This window comes from Prinia subflava, chromosome 13, assembly GCF_021018805.1.
Source record: "Prinia subflava isolate CZ2003 ecotype Zambia chromosome 13, Cam_Psub_1.2, whole genome shotgun sequence".
Taxonomy (NCBI): domain Eukaryota; kingdom Metazoa; phylum Chordata; class Aves; order Passeriformes; family Cisticolidae; genus Prinia; species Prinia subflava.
The window spans coordinates 13,964,034-13,986,594 of NC_086259.1; the positions used below are offsets into that span (position 1 = coordinate 13,964,034).

Sequence of the window (22,561 nt, forward strand, 5' to 3'; positions counted from 1 at the left end):
CCCCTGCCATTCAGAGGGAGCATCTCACCCCCCTGTGCTTCCAGCCAGGAGACACAAACGGGCAGTGCCCTGGATAGCTCCCAGCAGCTGCCTGCTGCCGCCTGCGTCCCCGCTCTGCGCACATCTGAACTTCCCTGATGCCTTCTCATCTTTAATTAAGCACTTCCATCGGCTCAGCCTTCTTGCTGGATCTGAATTTTTTTTTTTCACTGTAGCCATGGCAACGCTTCCCCTGGGCAGGCTGCGCTGGAGCCAGTGACAAACCCCATGTGTGGCTGTTTTGTTTGGGCCTAGAAACTTCCCTACCATTTGGGAAAACTTGGGAAAAGAAAATCCTGCAATGAGCTGGTGAGCGCAAGGGGAGCCAGGGTGGGAAATGTGTTTTGGGCCAAGCATCCCTTCTATCCCCCAAGGAGCCCTGCTCCAGCATGGATGGCAGAGCCTTGATCTGAGGATTCCTTGGTTTTTCCTCCAAAAGATGGCTGCAGTGTCCAAGTTTTGTGTCCTCACTCCAGCCATAGGTGCAGGTGACAGCCCTGCTGTGGGCATTGCATGGTCCTTGGTGGTGGTGACATAGGGACTGCCATTGCCCTGCTCCTCCTGCCAGGACCAGCAAATCATGAGCCATGAAGCTGCTGTGAGGCAGGGGGACAGTGACACAGATGTGGTGACACAGGGCATGGACATAGTGACTAGGGTAGGGCTCGATGGCACAGGGAGGGATACGGGGACTTGGGGAAGGGATGGAGTGACAGGCAGGAGGGGACAGCAGGGCAGAGTGACAGGGCAGGGCTGGGTGTCAGGAAAGGGGCAGGTGACATTAAGCAGGGTGGGTGATGTGGGACAAGGATGAGTGGCACAGGGCAGGGATAGGTGACACAGGGCAGGAGTGTCATGGGGCAACACAGGTGAAAGAGTGGGGTTCGGTGACAAGGCAGGGACAAGTGTCAGGGCACGGGCTGCCGACTCCAGTGCCCAGTGCTCCCAGTGTCCCAGTATCCTGATGTCCCGGTATCCCGATGTCCTGGTATTCCTAATCTCCTGGTATGCCAACATAGCAGCCACCCCCCAAAGCCACCAAGGGCCAGCACTGTGGGAACCGTGTCCCGGTGTCCCAGTATCTCGGTATCCTGGTGTCCCAATGTTCTTGTATCCCGATGTTCTGGTGTCCTGATATCTCAATATCCCGCTGTCCTGATGTCTGATCTCAATATCCTGCTGTTCCTGTGTCCCACTGTCCGGATATCCTGCTGTCCGGGTATTCCCCTGTCCCGATATCCTGGTATCCCGGTGTCCTGGTGTCCCGGTGTCCCCCTGTCCCGCTGTCCCGCTGTCCCCCTGTCCCCCTGTCCCGGTGTCCCGCTGTCCCCCTGTCCCCCTGCCCCTCTGTCCCTCTGTCCCGCTGTCCCGGTACCCGCTGTCCCCCGTGCCGGGCCGGTGTCCCGGGGCGGCGGCGCCCTCTGGCGGCGGCGGGCGGCGCGGCGGCGGTGGGTATAAAAGGCGGCTGCGGGCGGCGGCGGGATCGGGAGCGGCGGGATCGGGAGCGGGATCGGGAGCGGGATGGCCGGCCCGCAGCAGGCCCCGCACCTCCATCTGGCCGAGCTCACCGCCTCCCAGTTCCTCGACATCTGGCGGCACTTCGACGCGGACGGTCAGTCCCGGGGCGCGCGGGACACTTCGCTCCTCAGAAAACCGGCGGGGAGGGCAGCGGGCTGGGCATCCCTGGGGGCACGGGGCTGAAGGGGGGTGGTGAAGAGTCCCCGAACATCCCGGAGGAGAGGATAGAACCTCCACCGCCGCAGTCCGGGGTAACGGTGAGCCCCCGGGGTGATGGAGAGCCCCCGGGATGCAGAGACTCCAGGATGGAGTCTCCGGGGTGATGGAGAGTCTCCGGGGCGCAGCTCCGTAGGTTGAAGCTCTGGGGTCGGGGAAGCGATCGGTCCCCCAGGACCTCCCCGTCGGGAAAGGACGGGGAGCCCCAGAACTGGACCCTCCTGGGAGCCCTCAGCCCATGGGACGCTGAGCCCGGGATATTCCCGGTCTCCTTGGCACGTCCCTCGGGTGCCTAGAGCTGGGATTTGCTAGGGGCTGGTGTCACCCCTGGGGTGCTGCTCTGGGGATCTTGCCCTTCCCGGGGAGCCCAGTGTCCACCCTCGGTCCCCTCTGTCTCCCTGCCTCGGCAGTGCCCCACACTTGATACCTGGAGGGAGGGGGTCAGTGCAGCCACCAGATTGGCCCCAGGGCCACCCCCTTGCCAGAGGTGACAGAGCGGGTGTCCCATGCCTGAGGCAGGCTGAGGAATGGTCCCTCCACGTCTGGAGTGCTTGGTCTCTGCCTGCCTGCTCCCCAGCCCCACAAAACCTCTCCCCGGGGATACTGTGGCAAAACCCGCGTTCACTACGGGGATGTCACCTTCCCACAGAGCCACATCTGGGCAGGACATCCCTGTTCCTACCACTGTCAGCCCCAAAAAGGGGGGGAAATGCAAAAACCAGCATTGTTCTGTGGGAAAACAGTTTCTTCCAACGCTGCAGTGCCGCGAAGAGGCTCAGCCCACTGGGAACAGCAACTCAGGGGAAAGCTCCTGTCCTTCACTGAGTCTCCTGTTCCTGCAGGGAGGTTTGGGGACCAAAAACCTTCTGGGAACTGCGTCATGCAGCCTCCCCAACTACACTGCTGGAACTGGAGCTCAGCTTGCTCCTGGCTGCATTTTGGGTTTCCCCCCCTGCAGCCCCACAGCACTGGGGACACAGACACAGATCCCTGTCACTGCTGGAGCTGGCATTGGAACAGCCACTAAAGGGGTTGGGAAGGTGGCACTCCAGTGGGAGTGGGCAGCTCCTGAAGTGGGTATCCAGCTGCCTTCCTGCAGCGCGTCCCATTGCGCCCTTGGATGTGCTCTGTCATCTCCAAAACACAGCAGCAGGCACGGATCCAGCTTGGCCCACGGCCCCTGGGCAGGGCAAGGCTGTCGAGCTGCGGCACAGCAGGTACCCAGGAGAGGAGGGACTCAGGCGTCGGAAAAGACGGTGGCCTTGACAAGGACAATGCTTGGCTGCACCAGGCAGGAGCTCCAACAGCCCTGGCTGCTCCCCTGTGCCAATGGAGGGGCCTGGGGTTCATTGCCCTGTGCACGGGACTACTTCACCCAAGCTCATCCCTGCATTTAAACCCCTTCAATGTGGCTTCCATGCCTTGAGCCGCTTCCCCTCAGGCTTGTCATGCCTCGGAGATGTCCCCTTGGATGTCTTTGATGTCCTCACTTTACCAGCCACAGCTGCCCCGAGGCTCTGAGGTGGAGCTGTGTGGACTGGCTGTGGCTCTCTGGAGGGGATTTTCCATGACACTCCACATCCCGCTGCTCTGCAGAGATGGATCAGACCTGTCCAAGCTGCTGCTTGGAGGAAGCCAAGCTACTGGGCACAGCTTTTCTCGGCCTTATTCTTTATTCCCACCTCAAAACTCCTGTTGATTTTTCTTTTTTCCCCAACTGAATTCAAAGCTGCTTGGGGTTCTCCTGCACCCACAAAAGCAAAGCCCCTGGGAAGAGCAGTAGGAAGCCAAGTATGCCGGCACTCCAGTATCACCCAAGCCCCTCATCCCATCCTGGGAATGCTGCTGCTCATCCATTGGGATGTGGTCACCAAGGAGGAAGGCACCCTGGGACTTCCCCAGTGCTTCGAGCTGGGATGTGGATGGGTTACTCCCAGCTGCTGTGTTGCAGTGGGGAGCAGATGCTGCCAGGGAGCCTGCAGGGGATACTGCGGAAGGCAGCGCAGAGCAGGGAGCTGTGGTCCAAAGCTCCGGAGGCTGAAAAGTGGAGCAGTCCTGGGGGAAATGTTCACAAGGAAGAGCCCTGGCTATCCCTCAGCCAGGCACTTCATGGAAAAGGGCAACATCCCTCTGCTGTGTCCAGACATTCTTGGAAAGGGAGGATTTCTGGCAGGGAGGTGACACCTTGCCTGACAGCACCATGGAGCCAGTGTGTCCACTGCTGTCCTCAGCTGTGATGTGACTCTGCTGCTTCCAGGCACAACAGCCACCCCCAAGGGCCAGCACTGTGGGCACCATGTGTGGCTGAGCCCTGGCTGAGCCATCTGGCCACTGAGCATCCCACAGGCAGGGCAGGGCTGTAGATACCCCGGGTTCCAGAGGAACCACACCTCAGCACAGATCCCAGCAGTGAGAGGTGCGAGGTACACAGGACAGGGATCTTTTGGAGCTCCTGGCCATGCTGGAGATTGGCAGTGGGGTCAGCCCTTCCTGGGGCTGATCCTGCACCCAGGATGTGCTGGTGCCTTGCCTCTGCTCCCCATTTGCCCTTGTGGCCCCTACAGGGGGTTGAGGGAACAGTCATGACTGAAAGATACTTGCACGGGATGGGGTGCCTTTATTAAAGGCATCTGTTTGAAGCATCAGATACAGAAAATGCAGCAAAGCACAAGTCCCCTGTGTCCTACAAATGAGTGCAAGGGACAAGTCCAGGGCTCTGTGTCACCTGGGCAAATCTGGGCATCACCAGTACATGTAACACTCAGCATCAGCATTGGCTGGTGTTTTCTTGCTGCCACAGTTGCCTTGGAGCCATGTCCTGGTGCAGAGGGAACAAGCACCGTGTCCCCTGGGAGCACCTGTCCCTCTCCTCCTGTGCTCTGACACTGTGGAAGTCTCACTGCACTTTTTTCCTTCCCCAGGAAATGGCTACATTGAAGGCAAAGAGCTGGAAAATTTCTTCCAAGAGCTGGAAAGTGCAAGAAAGGGGGCGGGTGTGGTAAGAGCATCTCCTGGTTTTGCTCCCTCCTTCTCCTGTTCCCTCATGCCCAAAGATGCATGCTCATGTCAGCCTCATCTCCTTTGGGCACTGATGAGTGGGGCTGGGGCTCCTCTGGGAGGAAAGCAGGAGAACACCAACACAGGCAATGGGGAAAATGCATCCATCCCCTCTCTCCTTGATGGCAGGACTCAAAGAAGGACAATTTGGCTGACAAGATGAAGGAGTTCATGCACAAATACGACAAAAATGCAGATGGCAAAATCGAGATGGCAGAGGTGAGTGGTGCTGGACCTGACAAACCTTGGATTGTTTGTGTTCCACCCCCATGCTCGTGTTTCTCCTCCACCATTCCACCATGCCTGTGTTCCCCACAGCTGGCCCAGATCCTGCCCACGGAGGAGAATTTTCTGCTGTGTTTCCGTCAGCATGTGGGCTCCAGTTCAGAGTTCATGGAGGTGAGTGGGACAGGCTGTGCTGGGGGATCCCCAAGGAATTCAATCCAGCTCCACCATGGAAAAACAAGTGGGAACTTGAACTGCCCAAACCTCCCCTGGTCTCCCCCAAACTCTTGGCATTAACTCAGCACTGGGAGGTAGTGCTGGTTTAGGGAAGAGCGGAGAGTTTTCCCAGTTCTCTGCACCCCTTGGATCCTTCTCAGGGCAGCTGGGTGCCTCATCCCAGCCCCCAGGCAAAGTGAGCTGCAAGGATTTGGGCCTTTTTTGTAAACTTCCCCACATGGTTGCTCCTAAGTGCCCAAGGGATGTGCCAAAGCCAGCACTGCTTTGTGCCACCTCACAGCCTTGCTGGGCCCTTGCATGGGGTGAACCCACGCAAGTAGGAGAGAAATTGCAGGTGGGGAATAAAACATAGCTGGTGGTGGAAGGGAATGTGCAGCATCCTGGAGAGGAAGGAGCTTTTACATGGAAACTGAACCCTGGGTGGAGGGGAAAGCTGAAAGAAGAGCACCCTGTGACATGGTGGGGGGGTAAACAGGCACTATTGTTTAATTGGGGGAAACAATTAAATACTATTAAATATTAAAGCTTGGTCTCGCATACTGACATGAGGATAAAGGCACTTGAACTCTTGGTGTGGGGCTGAACAAAAGCATCCAGCCCCAAGGGAGAGCAGGTGACACCAGCAGCAGCTGTGGAATGGCCCCATCTCCGATAGGGTGGTGGGGGACACTCTCAGTGGGGGTTTATGGGGACACACACACACGTCAGGGGGGAGTGGGGACAGGAGCCCCTGCAAAGGCTCATGGCAGTCCCTCCACAGGCTTGGCGCAGGTACGACACGGATCGCAGCGGCTACATCGAAGCCAACGAGCTCAAGGTGGGCTGTGGGCATAGGGTGGGCTGGGTCCCTGCCAGGGGGACATCCCTGCTGGGACAGCTGGGGATGGGGACAGTGAGCAAAGCCCTCTCCTCCTAGGGCTTCTTATCGGACCTGCTGAAGAAGGCAAACCGGCCCTACGATGAGCCCAAGCTGCAGGAGTACACACAGACCATTGTAAGTGGGACCTGGGGCACTGTGCTCCCACCGGGGCTCTCAGCACCCCCGTCGGTGCGTGCAGGGGAGGAGGAGGTGGTGGGTGACAGGTACTGTCTGTGTCCCAACAGCTGCGGATGTTCGACATGAATGGGGACGGGAAGCTGGGCCTCTCCGAGATGTCCCGGTAAGGTCATGGGCAGCAAGAAGGAAGAGCTGGGGAAGGAAAGACACCTGAAATGCTCATATTTAGGAAGAGTCTGCTCCAGCTTCCAGGGAAAACTGTTTTCTCTTTAATTTATTCATATTTCTGAGCAAAGCATCACTGTGATTTAAGTGTCTTTTTCTGGCTGCTTCCCGCTCTTCCCTGCCCTTCTTGTTTTTCAGACTTTTGCCTGTGCAAGAAAACTTTCTTCTGAAGTTTCAGGTAACGTAATACTGCTCCCTATTGCTAATAAAACAAAAACAACCCATTCTCATTGCTTGTACCTCCAACCCCTCTCTCATACCCTGGTGTCCCTTGTCACTTTCCAGGGAATGAAGCTGTCCTCAGATGAGTTCAATGCCATCTTTGCCTTCTACGACAAGGTAGGGAGCTGGTTCATGGAAAACCACCCCAAATAAATATAAATTGGCAAAAAATAAACCCAAATTGTATGGGTTTGGTCGGGACAGTTCCCTGCTCTGGTTTTGAGTGGGAGAACTGGGTTTACCTCTGGCTGTGCTGGGTGAGGGTCTGGGGATGTCCGTGTCCAAGGGGGAATTGTGGGGCTTGTGTCCTTCCTGCTGTTGACGTCCCTCCCACACTCTCCAGGATGGGAATGGCTTCATTGATGAGAATGAGCTGGATGCACTTTTGAAAGACCTGTATGAGAAGAATAAAAAAGTAAGTGGGGGCCGAGCTTGGATGCCACCCTCAGGGCTCCCCAGTTCCTTCTCCCCTCTCCCAGCAGCATCTTTCCGTGTCCATGCTCCATGGAGACCAGGAGATGCTGGTCTGGGTGCTGACCCTGCATCCTCTTGGGAAGATGCACTGGAGATGCGGGGAGTGTAATCTCAGCCTGGGGGTATTCCCCAGGGGGAAAGGGGATGCCCACCCCCTCTTCCCCCATGCCTTGCAGGAGATGAACATCCAGCAGCTCACCAACTACAGGAAGAGCATCATGAACCTCTCCGACGGGGGCAAACTCTACCGCAAGGAACTGGAGATGGTGCTCTGCAATGAGCCCCCCATGTAGGACCCCCATACACACAGCCCATGCTCCTCCTCCCCTGAAACAAGCACAAGGTGGAGCCCCCATCACTGCAGAGCTCCCCCAACAGCTCTTGGGTTTGCTGTAGGTTGCTAAAATCCCATGTGGGGGGGAAAAGGTTTTTTTTTTTCCCATCTGCCTGGTTTGTTTAATTATATGACTTTTTTTTTCTTTGCGGGGGTGTTGTTTTCATTCCTTTGGTCTCTTGAGTTTCTATCATTTACCAAAGAACAGTTTACTAATAAATTCAAGTACTGCTAGACTGGAGCCCCTATTTCTCCATCCCATGGTGGGCTGCGGGGTGACAGGGAGGAGGGAGACATCCCCACACTCGGATCCCACAGAGGACATGGCTTCTGGGAAAGGGAGATGGAGCATTTGGGATGGAATGAGGGTCATTGAAAATTCCTGGGGAGCAGAGTGTAGGCAGGCTGGGTGGGGACACTGTACCTCCCAGGCCCTGCCAAAGCCTCTGGGACATCCCAAGGGTTGTTTCCCCCACTCCCAGTTTTGGAAACCAGTCCCAGGGTGACCTTTCCCACTCCTGTACTATCCAGTGCAGCCCAGCTGAGGCCTGCATGGCCCAGTGCAGTGCAGTCCCTTCTGGACATGTACAGCCCAGTACAACCCTGTACAGCCCATTATGACCCAGTGCAGCCCCACATAGCCCAGTATGGCCCAGTACAGGCCAGTACGTCCCTCTGTGGCTCAATACAATTCAGTATGGCCCAGTATCACACTATACAGACCTGTGTGGTGTTGTACAGTCCTACATGGCTAAGCACAGCCCAGTACTGACCTTTACAGTTCGACATGGCCCTGTACACCCTAGAATGGCACAGGGAAACCAAGTACAGCCCCATACATCCCAGCATGGCCCAGTACAGTCCTGCACAGTCCTGTACAGGTCCATATGGCCAAATAGAGCCCTGTATATCCCTGTAGAATCCTGTATGGTGTGTTACAATCCTGTATTGCTCGCTGTGGCCCAAGACTGCCCTGTATAGGCTTGTATGGCTCCATATGGTGCAGTGCAGCCCTATACAGCTCAAGTACAATGCTGTACAGCCCAGTATGGTGCAGTACCATCCTGTATGTCCCAGTATGGCCAAGTATAGCCTGGTACAAGATGGTCCAGCACAGTTTAGGTTGGCCCGCCATGTCCTAGTTGAGTCCTCCATATCCCAGTACAGCCTACTACAGCTCAGTATAGTGTAGGACAGCCCAGTATAGCCCGGTACAAGATGACCCAGTACAGCCTAGCATGGCTCACTACATCCCAGTTGAGTCCTGCATATCCCAGTACCGTCCAGCACTGCCCAGCACAGCCCAGCACCGCCGAGCACAGCCCAGCACAGCCCAGCACTGCCCAGTACAGCCCAGCACTGCCCAGTAAAGCCCAGCACAGCCCCGGACCGAGCGGGCCGGCGGCGCAGCTGCACTGACCCGTAGCGGCCGCCAGGGGGCAGGGCCGGCAGTGCCCGGGGCGCGGCGGCGCATGCGCGGGGCGGAGCGCTCAGCCGGCGCCCGTGGTGAGAAGTGCCCGCCCGCCGCCGCCACCGCCGCTGCTGCCGCCATGGCGCTCCTGCACAGCCGCCGGCTCCTCGCCGCCCCGCGCCTCGCCGCCGCCGCCTCCCGCGCCAGGTGAGGGCTGAGAGGTGGCTCAGCCCCTGGGGCCGCCCGCCGGTGCCGGCGGAGGGGGCTTTCCCGCGGCTGAGCCCCGTTCTGAGGTGGCGGTGGGGGGAGGCTGCGGGGAGCGGATCCCCCCGTGCGGCAGCGGGTGACGCGCGCCGGGGAAGGGGGTTGCCGGGGGGACGGACCGCGCTCGGATTGGCTGGGGAGGGGGGTCCTCGCCCTCTGATTGGCTGCGGCCCAGCCCGGCGCCCCCCGCCTGCCCTTGAGGCGCCGCCGTGGAGGGCGCGTAGGCACCGGGGAGCCCCGAGAAACGGGGCCGGGGGGAGGCTGTGCCCTAACGACGGGCTGGGACACCCGGTGCCTTCACCCATGGGTTGGGGACACCCTGTGCCTTAAGTGATTGGGCCAGGGTGTTGCTAGTGGTGTACACTGTGCTACGGGACAGGAATGATGTGGTCGATGAGAGGCTGGCCGTGCCCCGGCCATGTGCGCTCGCAGCGCAGAAAGCAGCCGTGTCCTGAGCTGCATCGCCGGCAGCGCAGGCATCAGGTAAAGGGAGGGGATTCCGCCCGTCTGGTCTGCTCTGCTGAGACCTCACCTGCAGCACTGCATCCACCTTTGGGACCTCAGCACAGGAAGGACATCGACCTGTTCGAGCAAGTCCAGAGGAGGCCGCAAAGATGATTAGCGGAATGGAGCACCATTAGTGGGGAAAGGCTGAGTGAAAGGGCTGGGGTTATTCAGCCTGGAAGAGAGAAGGCTTCGGGGTGACCTAATTGTGGTCTTCCAGTATCTAAAGGGGCTACAGGAGAGCTGGAAAGGGACTTTTGACAAGGGTATGGAATGCCAGGACAAGAGGGAATGGGTTTAAATTGACAGAGGGCAGAGGTAGATTAGCTATTAGGAACAAATTCTTCCCTGTGAGGGTGGTGAGGCTCTGGCACAGGTTGTCCAGAGAAACTGTGCCCATCCCATTCCTGGAAGTATTCAAGGCCAGGCTGGACAGGGCATGGAGCGTCCTGATCTAGTGGAAGATGTCCCTGTCTATGGCAGGGGTGTGTACAAGGTAATCTTTCAGGTCTCTTCCAGCCCAGACCGTTCCAGGATTGTGTATGGTGTGAAATGGGGCTGAGGTGGTGCTGTGTGGCCGCCCTGGGTAGTGGGACCAAAGGGACCTCTGCAGTGGCCTGGGGATCGTGCCCGCTGCAGCAGGCCTGCTGTACCCCACGATCCACGGAGGCAAGAGGTGTGCTGGGTGTGCTACAGCTGTGCCCTCAGGCGTACAAACCCTGGCAGGAGCAGGGTGGCAGTGACCTGTTTCTGTGAGGACCAGTCCTGCACTGGTAGCTCTGGATTCTGCTGTCTCTGGTCAGCAGAGGTTTGGATAGAGGGATGCAGGGTGCTGCTGGAGCTGTGTGGAAAGCCCAGAACAGTTTTCATGAAATACAGCTGACCTGAGAGCCACGGGGCTGGTAACATCACTGAGACCAGATGAACAAGAAGCAGAGTGTGCAGAGGGATCTGCACAAGGCCTTGCTGCTCTCTAGAACCCTTTGACTCCTGGCCCTCACCAGTGGAGAAGTATCTAAGAAACAGTTTCCAGACTATATCAGAGCAGGAAAGCAGTGATTTTTTTAATCACCATTCCAGCAGTCACTACTGCTTCTAAGTCAGCCTTCTGGCTCTTTTCGGCAGGGACAGAATAGCAGCTATCTAGAACTTGTGTTTTGTGCCCATGGACTGTAGCAGGCCTGTGAAAGATATGGAGCCTGCTGGCATAAGCTTTGATTTTTCTCAAGCTTGTTATACAGCAAATTATAAATTACCAAATTTCATTGAGGTCACCCAAGAGAGGTTAAGTTTTGTAAGTAAGGAGCCTCTGTGCACACCCCCATTTTCCTGCTCAGGAATATTGGCTTATTACGCAGCAAGGGAATCCAAGCACTGATTAGCAGTTTCTGTTTCCTTATCTTCAGCAATATAATGTGGTGCCCCAGCTGCTAGCATTACTACCAGCTGAGAATGCTCTTTCTGAAAGCAGAATGGAGATAAAGAGATAGGAAATGGTTAAAATGGCTCCGTTGACACACAAATGCTAATTAGGGTGATAACTCAGTCTGCTGCTCTGATGTATCACAAGACAGCTATTTAAATACTTTTCCTGGTGGAAAGCTTACCTGAAGCTCACTGGGGCAAGGAATTTGTAGGCTTGAAAGGCCCTGTAGTAGCCAGCAGGCTGTTGGCATTGTTCTTTTGTAAATATTTGCTTTAGATGTGGTTTGCATAGAGCCCCACAGCCTTTGGCCCCTCGATCTGCTCTGTCTTGCAGAACTGCTGTGGGGGCTTTGGCAAAGCTTCTGAAATCCGGTGTCTTATGTGGCTGTACCTCAGGGAACGTGGGCTGGCCTCTCCACTATGGAAACCTTCACTGGGCTTGTAAATGCTTGCTCTCCGGGCTTGGCTTAGTTCTTAAGCACTTCTTAGGTCTGTGCACTTGAGGCATAAGTTCCACATACATTTTTGAAAGGTGTTGCAGATTTATGTAATTCCTGGTGCATTTTCCCACCCTCTCTGTACCACTGCACTTGGAGCTTTTCATTAAACCAGCTCAGAAGACCAGCATGGCTGAAGAGTACAGAGACTGGATACCAGCTCTGATGAGCATCTTAACTCTGACTGGGCCTTCCGTGTTGAAGTCCTGTAGCTAGAGAATGTGCTTCCTTTGGCTTACATTGAATATCCCTAGGGTAGGTCATCCCCAGCTTAATTTTACCTCTGGTTACTTTTCCACGCTGAGTACCTCTGGCCTGGCAGAGATGTGCAGTTTATAGCTTTGACCTTTATTCAAGCCCAATGTTCTTGTAATTGCTCAGAATAAAATACAAGGCAGTGCAGGGACAAGAACAGTAATGTGGTAGCAGTGTCTTAGGGTTTGTAGCCTTGGATCCCTACTAGATCTCTTTTTCCCAAACTCCTTTTGGAAAGCTTTGCCTCTGTGTTCTCTTTGGCATCCTGCAGTGTTTGGACAACTAAGCCTAGACTTTTTTTCTCCTTTCTCCCTGCAAGCTCACCTCCCTGGAAACACCAGAGGAGTCTTGTTTTGCTTGGAAACAGTCATGCTGTGAACGGGAAAATAAGTCCTGAACCTACCCTTCGGTGCCTTAAGCCAACACAAAAACCGGATCAGAACAAAAGTACTTAACTCTCTGGAGTGCTGCAGCTTAGGTAAATGCCTGTGGGATCAGCATTAATTGCAGTATGTTAAAACTCAGTGACCTGCCTAAGCCTTAGCAGGATCGGGACCTAAATACCCCAAACACTGTAAGCTGCTAAAGCCCGGCAGAAAGTAGGTGCTGTCACCATCTCCAGAGTAGCAGCTCTTTAAAAGTAGCAGGCCAGACTCCTGCAGCCCTTGATACCAAAGTAATCCTAGACCAGGTAAACTGCAGAGAGACACACTTCTGCACACTGCTCTTCTCTTTCCCTGCCTCTCCATTGCCAGGAACTCATTGGGAGGGGTTTGTCCAAAGCTGCCTGAACCTGCATCAGGAGTTTGCTCTGACAGTCCCCTTGACGTGTTCTGCTCAGGTTGGTTCTCCAAATCACTCCCTCCACACTGGCTGCAGCCCCTGTCCCTCTCTGGAGGGTGTGTGTTGATGGCATGACTGACTCATTCTCTTTTCCAAGTTAATCCTATACTTGTAGAGGTAATTAAGACTGGTTAGTGGTCTGAAAAACGTTGAGCACATCTTCCATTTTTAAACTGCTGAAGTGGCTCTTGCTCTTCCTCAAAGCCTGTGAAAAGGACAAACAGGCTTTTTTTTTAATTTAGAAATAGTTTATAGATGGGAAGAGCAGTTAGTCTGAAGAGGGCAAATGATGTTTGGGACTCCATGAGATGGAATCTACATACATGGGACAGTGCAAAATTTTTCTGTAGTGAGTAAACCTGGCCAAAATGGACCTAAAACAGGGACAGAGTGGAGAGGAGAGATGATTTTGTGAGTTTTGCTGATCAGTTAGAGCTTCCTTAACCCGCCTGGCCCAGATCTGTATTTGCCTACCCAGTCTCCATTACACACTCAGCAGGAGTTCTGGCTGGCCCTGGGCTGGCTCCAGGCTGACTGCATTGCCTGGGGCAGGGACCAGCCCCAGGACAGCATTCCCAAGTTGGGAAAGGATCTTATTATCAGGTGAGGTAGCCTTTCCTGGGCTGCAAAGCTTACTAAAGCTGTCTGTGTGTTTCTCTCCTTCAGCAATCAAGGCTTGAGTTCAGTTCTCCAAGAGATAAACCCAATCTACTTCCCATGGCACCCTTTGTTCCCCACTGAGCTGGGGGACCTGGGTAGGCACCCGTGGTGAGTCAGGACACTCAGAGCTGCATTCAGTGCCTTCAGGAGGGGGCTGAGACAGCCACAGCCCTCTGCCAGGCAGGTTAAAAAACACCACACTGCTGCTCCTGCACTGTCTGCAGGCCTGCAAAGCCTGGACCTGGGACAGGGCCGAGACTGTGGCCAAAGGAAATAACAGGTTTCTTTTTATAGCATGGTCTGCTCTGCCCTTGACATTAAGAGAGACTCTCCATCTTCAGGGTGTGCTGCCAGCAGGGCAGAGGCAGGTGGCTCCTCATATTGAGGGAACTAAAGCTCCTCTCGATGCAGGGAGGTTTTGTGCTTGACAGCAGGGAAGGGTCTTCACATCAGAGCTTGTAACTTGTCACACAGGGAAGAAACTGTCTTCTCTGATTTCCTGGAAAACTGCATTTGTCTACAACACCAGGGGAGGCAGAATTTGTGGGGCAAGGAGTGGAAATATCTTTGTTCTGTCAGCCAATGTTGGGAGAAAAACAAATTAGTTTTCATTAGGCTCTAGTACTAGAGCCTTTCCAGGAGTTTGGAACAGACTCCGTATTTATGTTTTGTGCAATTGCCCGAGTCTGGCCAAGGTTCCCTGGAGGGGAATAACCTGTGCAATCTCACATGCAGGCTCTGGGCACTTGTCCAGAGCGTAAGAGTTCAAGGCTTCAGTTTCCCGGGCTCTTTGTGGTGTTAGCACATAAGGCAAACAGGAGCATTTCAACATGCTAGTGACTGAGAGGGAGTCAGTTATCTTCAGCCAAAATGAACTGAGGCTTTTTACCCATTCTGCTATATGTGATGTGATTTAAATGGTTTGGGATTTTTTGGTAATTCTCTGAACACTATTTGTATCTTTTTCAGTGGTTTTAAAGACAAGATTTGTCTTGAGGGTTTATGTTGGTGCATACCTCTGCCCAGTTCTCAAGCCTCATGCTTAGCTTCTTCTTTCTCCCCTTAGCTCATGGTGGTCCCATGTGGAGATGGGTCCCCCCGACCCCATCCTGGGGGTGACAGAAGCTTACAAGCGTGACACCAACTCCAAGAAGATGAACCTGGGTGTGGGGGCATATCGGGATGACAACGGGAAGCCCTATGTCCTGAACTGTGTTCGCAAGGTGAGCGGGGTGCTGGCTGCTGGGCAGAGACAGATCCGGGTGCCAGGTACCCTGAGAGAGTCAGGGAGGGGGAAGATCACTAAGCAATAAACTTAAAATAAAACTTAAAATAAACTTAAATAAACTTCTTTAAAATAAACTTCATCTCTAACAGAGCAGGACAGTATTCCTGGATGTCTCCCTTAGCAGGACTAATGCTTTTGAGACATGACAGAGCTGTTAAGTAGTACAGGACAGAACAGGGTATACATGTCCTGTTCCCATTCAGGTAAATAACTCATAGGTGACTTCCATAAGCCCTCCAATGCACCTGTTCTCTGAACTTCAAGGTGCTTCCTGAATAGGAAACACCTTGAAGGTTTCACTGTTCTTTAGGGCACCCCACAAGGGAGGAAGGAGCTGACATCGGCCCCTTAGTGGATTAGTCTTAGAAATTCTGCTGAGCTGATGTTACCAGTTTCTCCATAAGCCCCTCTAAAACTCCAGCCCGGGGAGCTGGGTGTGGACATTGCCCTTGAGGGGATTATGGGGTCTTTTAGGGCTGTCAGGGTAGAAAATAGGCTGTTAAATAGCTCGCAGCTGACACGTGCATTGATAGGGAGAGTGCCTTTTCCATGTGTCTCATCAGTGTGGGGTTAAAGCCATCCCTTGCCATTCCTCTCTCTGTGCAGCTGGGTCACAACCAGGGAGCCTGGATGGTGTCACAGGGACAGTTTCCTGGTGGTATGTGAATGCTGCCAGGGTCTGTGGCACTCCCAGCATGACAAGGCCCTGCAAAAGGTTTGGTGCCCTACCTGGTTTGGGGATGTCTCCTATATAGAGATAATATCTGCCTCTCAGTAGCACTCAAGTCTTGCTTTCCTGCAGGACAATTCCTGCTTGGGTAAAGTCTGTTCTTGTGAAGCAGCATTGACTTGTAATGGGCTGGAAGTGGTGCTCTCTTCTGGTGCCAGGTTTCCTTGGCTCCACTGTACCAATGGTGACACCCACTGAGGGCTCTGGTGGCTGTGGGGTTTTATCTGAAATGTTTACTGCTGTCCCGTGCCTGGAATGAGCCCTGCAGAGAAACTCCTGTAAACCAACCTTTGCCCCTTTCAAGCAAGCAAATGTGCAGAGAAGTGACCTTCAGCTGTCCATCATTCTCTCCATGGTGATGCCTTCCCCGCTGAGCTTGTGTCCTCTCTTCCAGGCAGAGGCCATGATAGCAGCCAAGAAGATGGATAAGGAGTACTTGCCCATCGGGGGTCTAGCAGATTTCACCCGGGCATCTGCAGAACTGGCTCTGGGGGAAAACAGTGAGGCTTTCAAGAGCGGCCGGGTAAGGAGAGGCAGGGACACAGGGGCAGGGAGGACACACGGTTGGTATGTGGGTGCTCAGCAACTGTGGAAGAACTGCTGGGGTATTGATGCTTCTGAGTTGTGGGATGGCTGGGTCCAAGCATCACTGCTTCCTCTGAAGGCTGGGGTGAAACAGCCTTGTCCAAGGAGAGGATTTAACCTTGCCAGGGGGCCCAGCTCCCTGCCCTGGAGCTGGACCTGCTGACCCCTGTGGTCCCTCCAGCTCCTTGTCCCTGTTTTGATGTACTGCTAGCATAGTGACTGTGCTCTCCCTGTAACACAACATGGCTACTCAGACTCAGATTTTTTTTTCTTTTCTTGCAGTATGTTACTGTGCAGGGTATTTCTGGGACTGGATCTCTGCGAATTGGAGCCAACTTTTTGGTGAGTGCCTGGCCAGCAGTGGAAGGAGAGGATATATTTTCACCAGAGCTGAATTTTTAGGGTTTTCTAACTGCTTGAATGTATTCAACCTGTTTGAATGCTCTGTCTTTCCATTGGCCAGCAACGATTCTTCAAAGCCAGCCGTGATGTGTATCTACCCAAACCATCCTGGGGCAATCACACTCCCATTTTCCGTGATGCTGGCATGCAGCTTCAGGCTTATCGCTACTATGACCCCAAGACCTGCAGCCTTGACTTCTCTGGAGCCATGGATGACATTTCTGTGAGTTGCCTTCCATGCCTGGAAGAAGGAAGGCCATGTGGGGAAAAGGGTGGTGATCCTACTTTACCCTATATGTGATGATGCAGCATGAAGCTGTGTCAGGGGAGATTTAGGCAGGATATTAGAAAAAGGTTTTTCACCCAGAGCACGGTTGGGCACTGAAATAGAGTCCCGAGGAAAGTGGTCATGGCACCAAGTCTGCCGGGCTTCGAGCCGTGTTTGAACAATTCAGGCACACAGTGTGAATCTCAGGGTTGTCCTGTGCAGGACCAAGGAGTTGGACTCCTTATGGGTTCATTCCAGCTTGGAATATTCTATCATTCTGTGATGCCTGGAGGCATTAAACCAAGGCTAGAAGCCTCACAGAACTTATATAAGCTGTCTCATCTGTTGAGGAGAGTGCTCCGATATCATTGATGATTAATTCTCTATAACATCTTCCTTAGAAAATTCCAGAGAAGAGCATCATCCTCCTACATGCTTGTGCTCACAACCCCACTGGGGTGGATCCCCGGCAGGAGCAATGGAAGGAGTTGGCAGCTATGGTGAAGGTAAGCAATGTCCCAGGGGTATTGTGCCATTCCTGGGAAAACCACATCTCTGGCCTTTCTTGGGTGGCACCTGGTCTTCACTTCACTAAAGGTTATTCCCTTCCCTGGAGCCAGGATGGGTGTCATGTTCCTGACAGGAGCTAGCCAAATGCACGCAGAAAGCTTCTAGCTGACCATTGGGCTTTCTGCTGGCACTGCCCCAGGAAGCTGCAGTAGGGAGACCTGAGAGGAGAGCAGCAGGGTTGAAAGCATGAGCTGTGATTGCTGTAGAGGAGGACCCAGTGCTGGTGTGTTAAAAATGCTGGAAGAGCTCTCACATGCCTGGTGCCTCCTTGCAAGCTTCAGCTGGAAATAGAGAAGGTTCTACCCTCTCCTCCTTCCTGCTGCTCCGTCAAGCTTATAGCCAGTAAAATTTGGCTGGAAGATACCTGGCTGTAGTAGGGCTCTGAGAACTGCTAGATACCAAAGTGATCTCTGTGGCCTACAGAAGGGTAAATCTCCTGCCTAAGGGGCAGTGCATCTGGTATATCTGCCTAGCTAACTAGAGAGTTCCCAGGTGATTTTCCTGGAAACTGATAATACAGAAGACATTGAAGTAGACTATTTTATTACTGTTGAATCTGCTTGTGCTTCCTGGGCCAGACTTGCACATTGCATAAGTGCACTGGAGGGTCTTTAGCTGCTGTTTTGATGTGTGGTGGGTAGTTCCAGATTTTGGGCTGCTTTCCCTGTGGTGAGTGAAGGGGAATGGCTCTTTCTGGAGTAGAATGGCTGCAGGTGGACAGACCACTGTCTGCATGGCTTTTCTCAGCCTGCTGCCCTGCTCCTTGGAGGGGTGCTCAGCTTCTGTGACACTCTCTTCCATCTTTGCTGGCAGAAACGAAACCTCCTCGTGTACTTTGACATGGCCTACCAGGGCTTTGCCAGTGGGGACATCAACCGGGATGCCTGGGCTGTGCGGTATTTCATCGAGCAGGGCATCAACATTGTCCTGTCACAGTCCTTTGCTAAGAACATGGGGCTCTATGGTGAGTAGGACACATGGCGAGGAAATAGTTTAATCCAGGCTGCTGGTGGGATCCCAATACCTCCAGGGTTTTAGCAGCCAGTGTCTTCCTGCAGCCTGTGTTCATCCTGCAGTACTGAGCAGGGATAACCCATTAGGAGCTGGTGGAGACCCTTCTAGAGAACAGGGATCCACGAAAGCTGTGTGGTGTTGGGTGCCACGGTATAAGAGGGATATAAAGCTTTCAGAGAGTGTCCAAAGAAGACTACAAAGATGGTGAATGGTCTAAAAGAGAAACCATACACGGAGCAGTTGAGGACACTTGGCTTGGTCAACCTGCTCATCGTGGGCATCAGCCTCCTCCCAAGGGGCAGCACCTGTTCTCTGTGACCAGTGACAGGACCCAAGGGAATGACATAGAACTGTGTCAGGGAGGATTTAGGCTGGATATTAGGAAAAGGTTCTTAACCTAAAGGGTGATTGGGTATTGGAACAGGCTTCCCAGGGAAGTGGTCATAGCACTAAGCCTGACAGAGCTTAAGGAGTGTTATGACAATGGTGTCAGACACAGGAATCGTGGGATTCTTGGGGTTGTTCTGTGCGGGACCAAAAACTGCACTCAATGATCCTTCCAACTGATGATATTCTGTGATTCTCTTAGGAGAGCGAGCGGGTGCCTTCACAGTGATCTGCAGTGATGCAGATGAAGCCAAGAGGGTCGAATCCCAGCTGAAGATCCTCATCCGCCCCATGTATTCCAACCCACCCGTGAATGGAGCGCGCATTGCCTCTATGATCCTGAACACCCCTGACCTACGGAAGGAGTGGTAAGAGGAAATCCATAATGTTCATGACAGTGAGGTCTCTGTGCAGCCCTGTGCTGTGCTTACTGTGTGCTGCTGACACAGGCAGCTCTTAGCTTCAGGAACAGTCAGAACCATGTTTACTCTGGAGAAATCCCTGCTTATGTCCTGGCATCAGCTGGTGTCAGTTTAACCTGACACAAACAGGCTTTCCTTGTGTTACCAAGGAAGAAAACACTGAAAAGGAGGGGATAAAGCTCCCGAAGGATTGAGGGCTGCAGGAGCTGCTTATCCAAGAAGCATGGAAGTCTGAGGTGGTGTAGCCATGTAGTGTGTCTCATGTGGGGGCTGTGGAAGTGTAAGCCCCCTGGGAATGAGACTCAGGAATATAACCCTCATGCCCTAAGCCTGATTCCTGGCATCAGCCTGTGCTGTTTTCCCAGCCCCTTGGTGCCAGGTCCCTCCCAACAGCTGGCCTGGCAGAACAAAGGCTGGCAGTGTGCTGTGGCCTCGCTGGGGGTTGTGTTCTTTTGGCAGCCTGACACTTGTGCCTGATCCAGGGCCCAGCAGAGACATTTCCTAGCTATGCTGCTTTGAAGCAGGGCCTGTTTGCCAATGCTACCCCTGCACTCTTGGTTTATCTGTAGATACTATTTTATCTGGGTTTGAGTAGTTCTGCCATGAGGCATCCTACTGAATCATGGCTTTCAGATGTGAAAAATGTCTGTATTGTGGTAGTAGTGTCCAACAGCAATGGAATAAATAAAAAGAGGTCACCTTCAGGTATCAGGAGAAAGAAGCAGCTCCCCCAGCTGGAGCTACATCTTCATGCTCATCTGCATCCCTCTATGGGGCCCCTCCAGGTAGAGAGGTTGATTTTCAATAGCTGGGGTGGGGAGAGCAGCATTGTTGTGTTCCAGCCCTGCTCTGAATGGTTCCTGGGTTGGCTCCTCAGGCTCACAGAGGTGAAGGGCATGGCTGACCGGATCATCAGCATGCGGACTCAGCTGGTGTCCAACCTGAAGAAAGAGGGATCCTCCAAAAACTGGCAGCACATCACTGACCAGATCGGCATGTTCTGCTTCACAGGGCTGAAGCCTGAGCAGGTAAACACAATTCCAGTGGTCTCAAAGTGCCATTTGGAGTCCTTGTAAGTTTTTGACTGCAGATGCCAAAATGAGCTCTTGTCAGCACTTCTTCTTCAAGAGGAACATCTTCCAAGCCTTAAGCACTGGCACATCATGGGGATCCCGGTTTTGCTCTGTTCCCTGCTTACTTGGGGAGATTGAAAGTAAATGTAGCTGTCATGTTTATCAAAGCAAGCAGTCACTTGGTGCTGCTCTGAAGTGACCTTAAAAGTCAGCTCAAGTGAGGTGACTGTTCCAGCTGAACATCTGTAGTGTTGCTGGTTGAGTTGAGTGCACAGCGTACTCTGCAGGTAGTGGGATGTCCTGTCTGCTGGCAGCCAGTTTGCTTTGAGTTTCAGCAAGCTGGGTAAATTTGCACTTTGCTGACACAGCAGAGGTTGGCCTGCAGTTTGAACTTTGCTCTTTCACTGCAGGTGGAACGGCTGATCAAGGAGTTCTCAGTCTACATGACAAAGGATGGACGCATCTCTGTGGCGGGAGTTACGTCAGGCAATGTGGGTTACCTGGCTCATGCCATCCATCAAGTCACAAAGTAAAGACAAAGGGGTGCCCTGGAGCTGGTGGCTTTCCCTTCCCCACCAATCGAAGATGAGGAGGGAAAAGAAACAAGCAGAATACGTCCAACCACAGCACTTGAAGCCGCTGCTGAATGTATCTTGTAGATGAGTTGTTATAGAGGCCTAGTCAAATCCACCCTGTGTTGTGGAGCAGGGACATCATTGTTGGCTCCTGCTCATCACAGCTGTTCTTCCCTGCTGTCCATCCTTTCTCCATCAGCCCCAGCACCTATCTACGCTGGAGGAAGCAAATGTTTAGCAATGCCATCCTACCAAAGGTATAGGCACCAAAGGCTTCTCCGCACACATTTCTCCATGAGAAGGCTTTGTGAGGCTGTTGGCTGCTGGCCCAAGCAGCAGCAGGCAGGGAGCTGGGTGGGCTGAGTTGGAGGGCTGCTCTGGTGTGCTCCTCCAGATTCCTCAGCCAGTCCCTGCTGCCAGCAGGCTTCATTCTCCTCCATCATCCCAGCCTGGGGCTGGGCAGCACCAAAGCTGTCCTCTGACAACTCTGAGGACTTCTCAGCAAACTCTGCTCCGTCATTGGCTTCACTCTTTCCATCTGGGACTCTCCTTTCAGGTGTAATTCACAGTGGCATCAGTGCGTGGGGCAGACCAGTGTCCCTCTTCTAAACCTCTCATACCTGGAGGTGAAACAATCTCTCACCCCCCCCTTCCCCTCCCCAATAAGAATCTCCTCTGAAAACTCTCTGGTGGTCTCTGCCTCCCCCCATCCCTGTCCTAATCCCAGCAGTCCAGTCTTATACCTCCAGCAGCCCTCCCTGCAGTCTTTGTACAAGTCCCAAAGTTCTAAGCCAAGCAGCTGGCCCTGCAGTATCTCCCTTGTGTGGAGGTGTGGGGCATCACTCTCTGCTCTGTTCAACCACATTTCTGGTGACACCAGAAAACAGAGATCTTGAGAGAAATCTGATGACTCAAAAACAGTTCTCTCCTTCTAAACCGAGTGTCCCTGAGGTCCTGTGACTTACTGGACTCCAATTTTTAATCCAAATAAAACTGGTGCGTGGCTATGTTGAGCTGGGGACTTCATCCTGTCCCTTCCGTGCACCAAACATTCCCTCTCAGGGCTGTGCTAGCACAGGGGATCTTACACGACCAGTGAAACCCTCATCTCCTGAGAATGCCATGTAGAAAGAGGTAATTCCCACTGATGGCCCCGGGATCACAGTGTATGTGAACTGAAGTTGTCCAGGTGCAAGCTAGTGTCATGGAGCTGAAATTGAAGCCTGTGGTGTTCAACATAGGTGTTGAGGAGAGAACAAACTCCCAAAAGCTGTCTGCTTTGGGATATGGGGTCATCCTTGGCCACTGGCCCACGATGGAGTGGAGCCTCCTTAAGCAGGGCTGGAGGTATTAGCTCTTGAGTTTGTGAATTGTCTCCTTTCACAGGCACCTCTTCCCTCTGCAACCATACCAGGGTATTAGCAGGGCAGCCCTCATTTTCCATTCCTGCCGAGGGCAGCTGTGTGCCCGCTGGAGCTGGGACAGGTCCGGTCTGGTGCACCTGTCCCGGTCTAGTGCGTGTTGTTGCCACACTAGCTGGAAGGCTGGATCCTCCCGCCGCTCCCTGACAGAAGGTTTCCGCTCCCACGCCGCTTGTTTACTGGCCCGATGCCCACAGCCGCTGCTTGCTGTCCTTTGTGCAATAAACCGCTTTCCATACCGCACACGCCGCGGGTGCTGCCCCACGGTGCTGTGGGTTCCTGTGCTGTGGTCCCCGGTTCTGCGTGGCTCTGGAGCTGCCGCCTCCTCCCCTCTTACCCGCGTGGGGCCGTTCTCCTGCTCCTTCTCTGTACAATAAAAGCACCCTGGAACACAGCCCCGTCTCTCGCCCTCTCCTTGCCGCG

The 22,561-nt window shown here is 53.8% G+C and overlaps 2 protein-coding genes across 2 annotated transcripts; both read left to right on the plus strand.

Moving 5' to 3' along the window:
• The first annotated feature begins 1,513 nt into the window (after positions 1-1,513).
• Positions 1,514-8,032, plus strand: CALB2 (calbindin 2). Its single transcript, XM_063410363.1, has 11 exons — positions 1,514-1,651; positions 4,695-4,771; positions 4,960-5,049; positions 5,149-5,229; positions 6,053-6,109; positions 6,209-6,286; positions 6,397-6,452; positions 6,653-6,692; positions 6,800-6,853; positions 7,080-7,151; positions 7,387-8,032. Exons 1-11 carry the CDS (start codon positions 1,561-1,563, stop codon positions 7,501-7,503), a joined length of 813 nt encoding a protein of 270 aa, XP_063266433.1. The 5' UTR covers positions 1,514-1,560; the 3' UTR covers positions 7,504-8,032.
• A 973-nt stretch (positions 8,033-9,005) lies between these two features.
• On the plus strand, positions 9,006-22,532 carry GOT2 (glutamic-oxaloacetic transaminase 2). Its single transcript, XM_063410362.1, has 10 exons — positions 9,006-9,162; positions 14,470-14,626; positions 15,816-15,944; positions 16,289-16,348; positions 16,470-16,631; positions 17,078-17,182; positions 18,060-18,210; positions 18,850-19,015; positions 19,947-20,097; positions 20,553-22,532. Exons 1-10 carry the CDS (start codon positions 9,017-9,019, stop codon positions 20,673-20,675), a joined length of 1,350 nt encoding a protein of 449 aa, XP_063266432.1. The 5' UTR covers positions 9,006-9,016; the 3' UTR covers positions 20,676-22,532.
• Positions 22,533-22,561: the final 29 nt, after the last annotated feature.

Coding starts and splice junctions, on each gene's coding strand:
- CALB2 (XM_063410363.1), top strand. CDS start 1,561: ATGGCCGGCCCGCAGCAGGCCCCGCACCTCCATCTGGCCGAGCTCACC. Junction 4,772..4,959: donor CAAGAAAGGGGGCGGGTGTG/GTAAGAGCATCT, acceptor CCTTGATGGCAG/GACTCAAAGAAGGACAATTT. Junction 5,050..5,148: donor GCAAAATCGAGATGGCAGAG/GTGAGTGGTGCT, acceptor TGTTCCCCACAG/CTGGCCCAGATCCTGCCCAC.
- GOT2 (XM_063410362.1), top strand. CDS start 9,017: ATGCGCGGGGCGGAGCGCTCAGCCGGCGCCCGTGGTGAGAAGTGCCCG. Junction 15,945..16,288: donor AGGCTTTCAAGAGCGGCCGG/GTAAGGAGAGGC, acceptor CTTTTCTTGCAG/TATGTTACTGTGCAGGGTAT. Junction 20,098..20,552: donor CAGGGCTGAAGCCTGAGCAG/GTAAACACAATT, acceptor CTTTCACTGCAG/GTGGAACGGCTGATCAAGGA.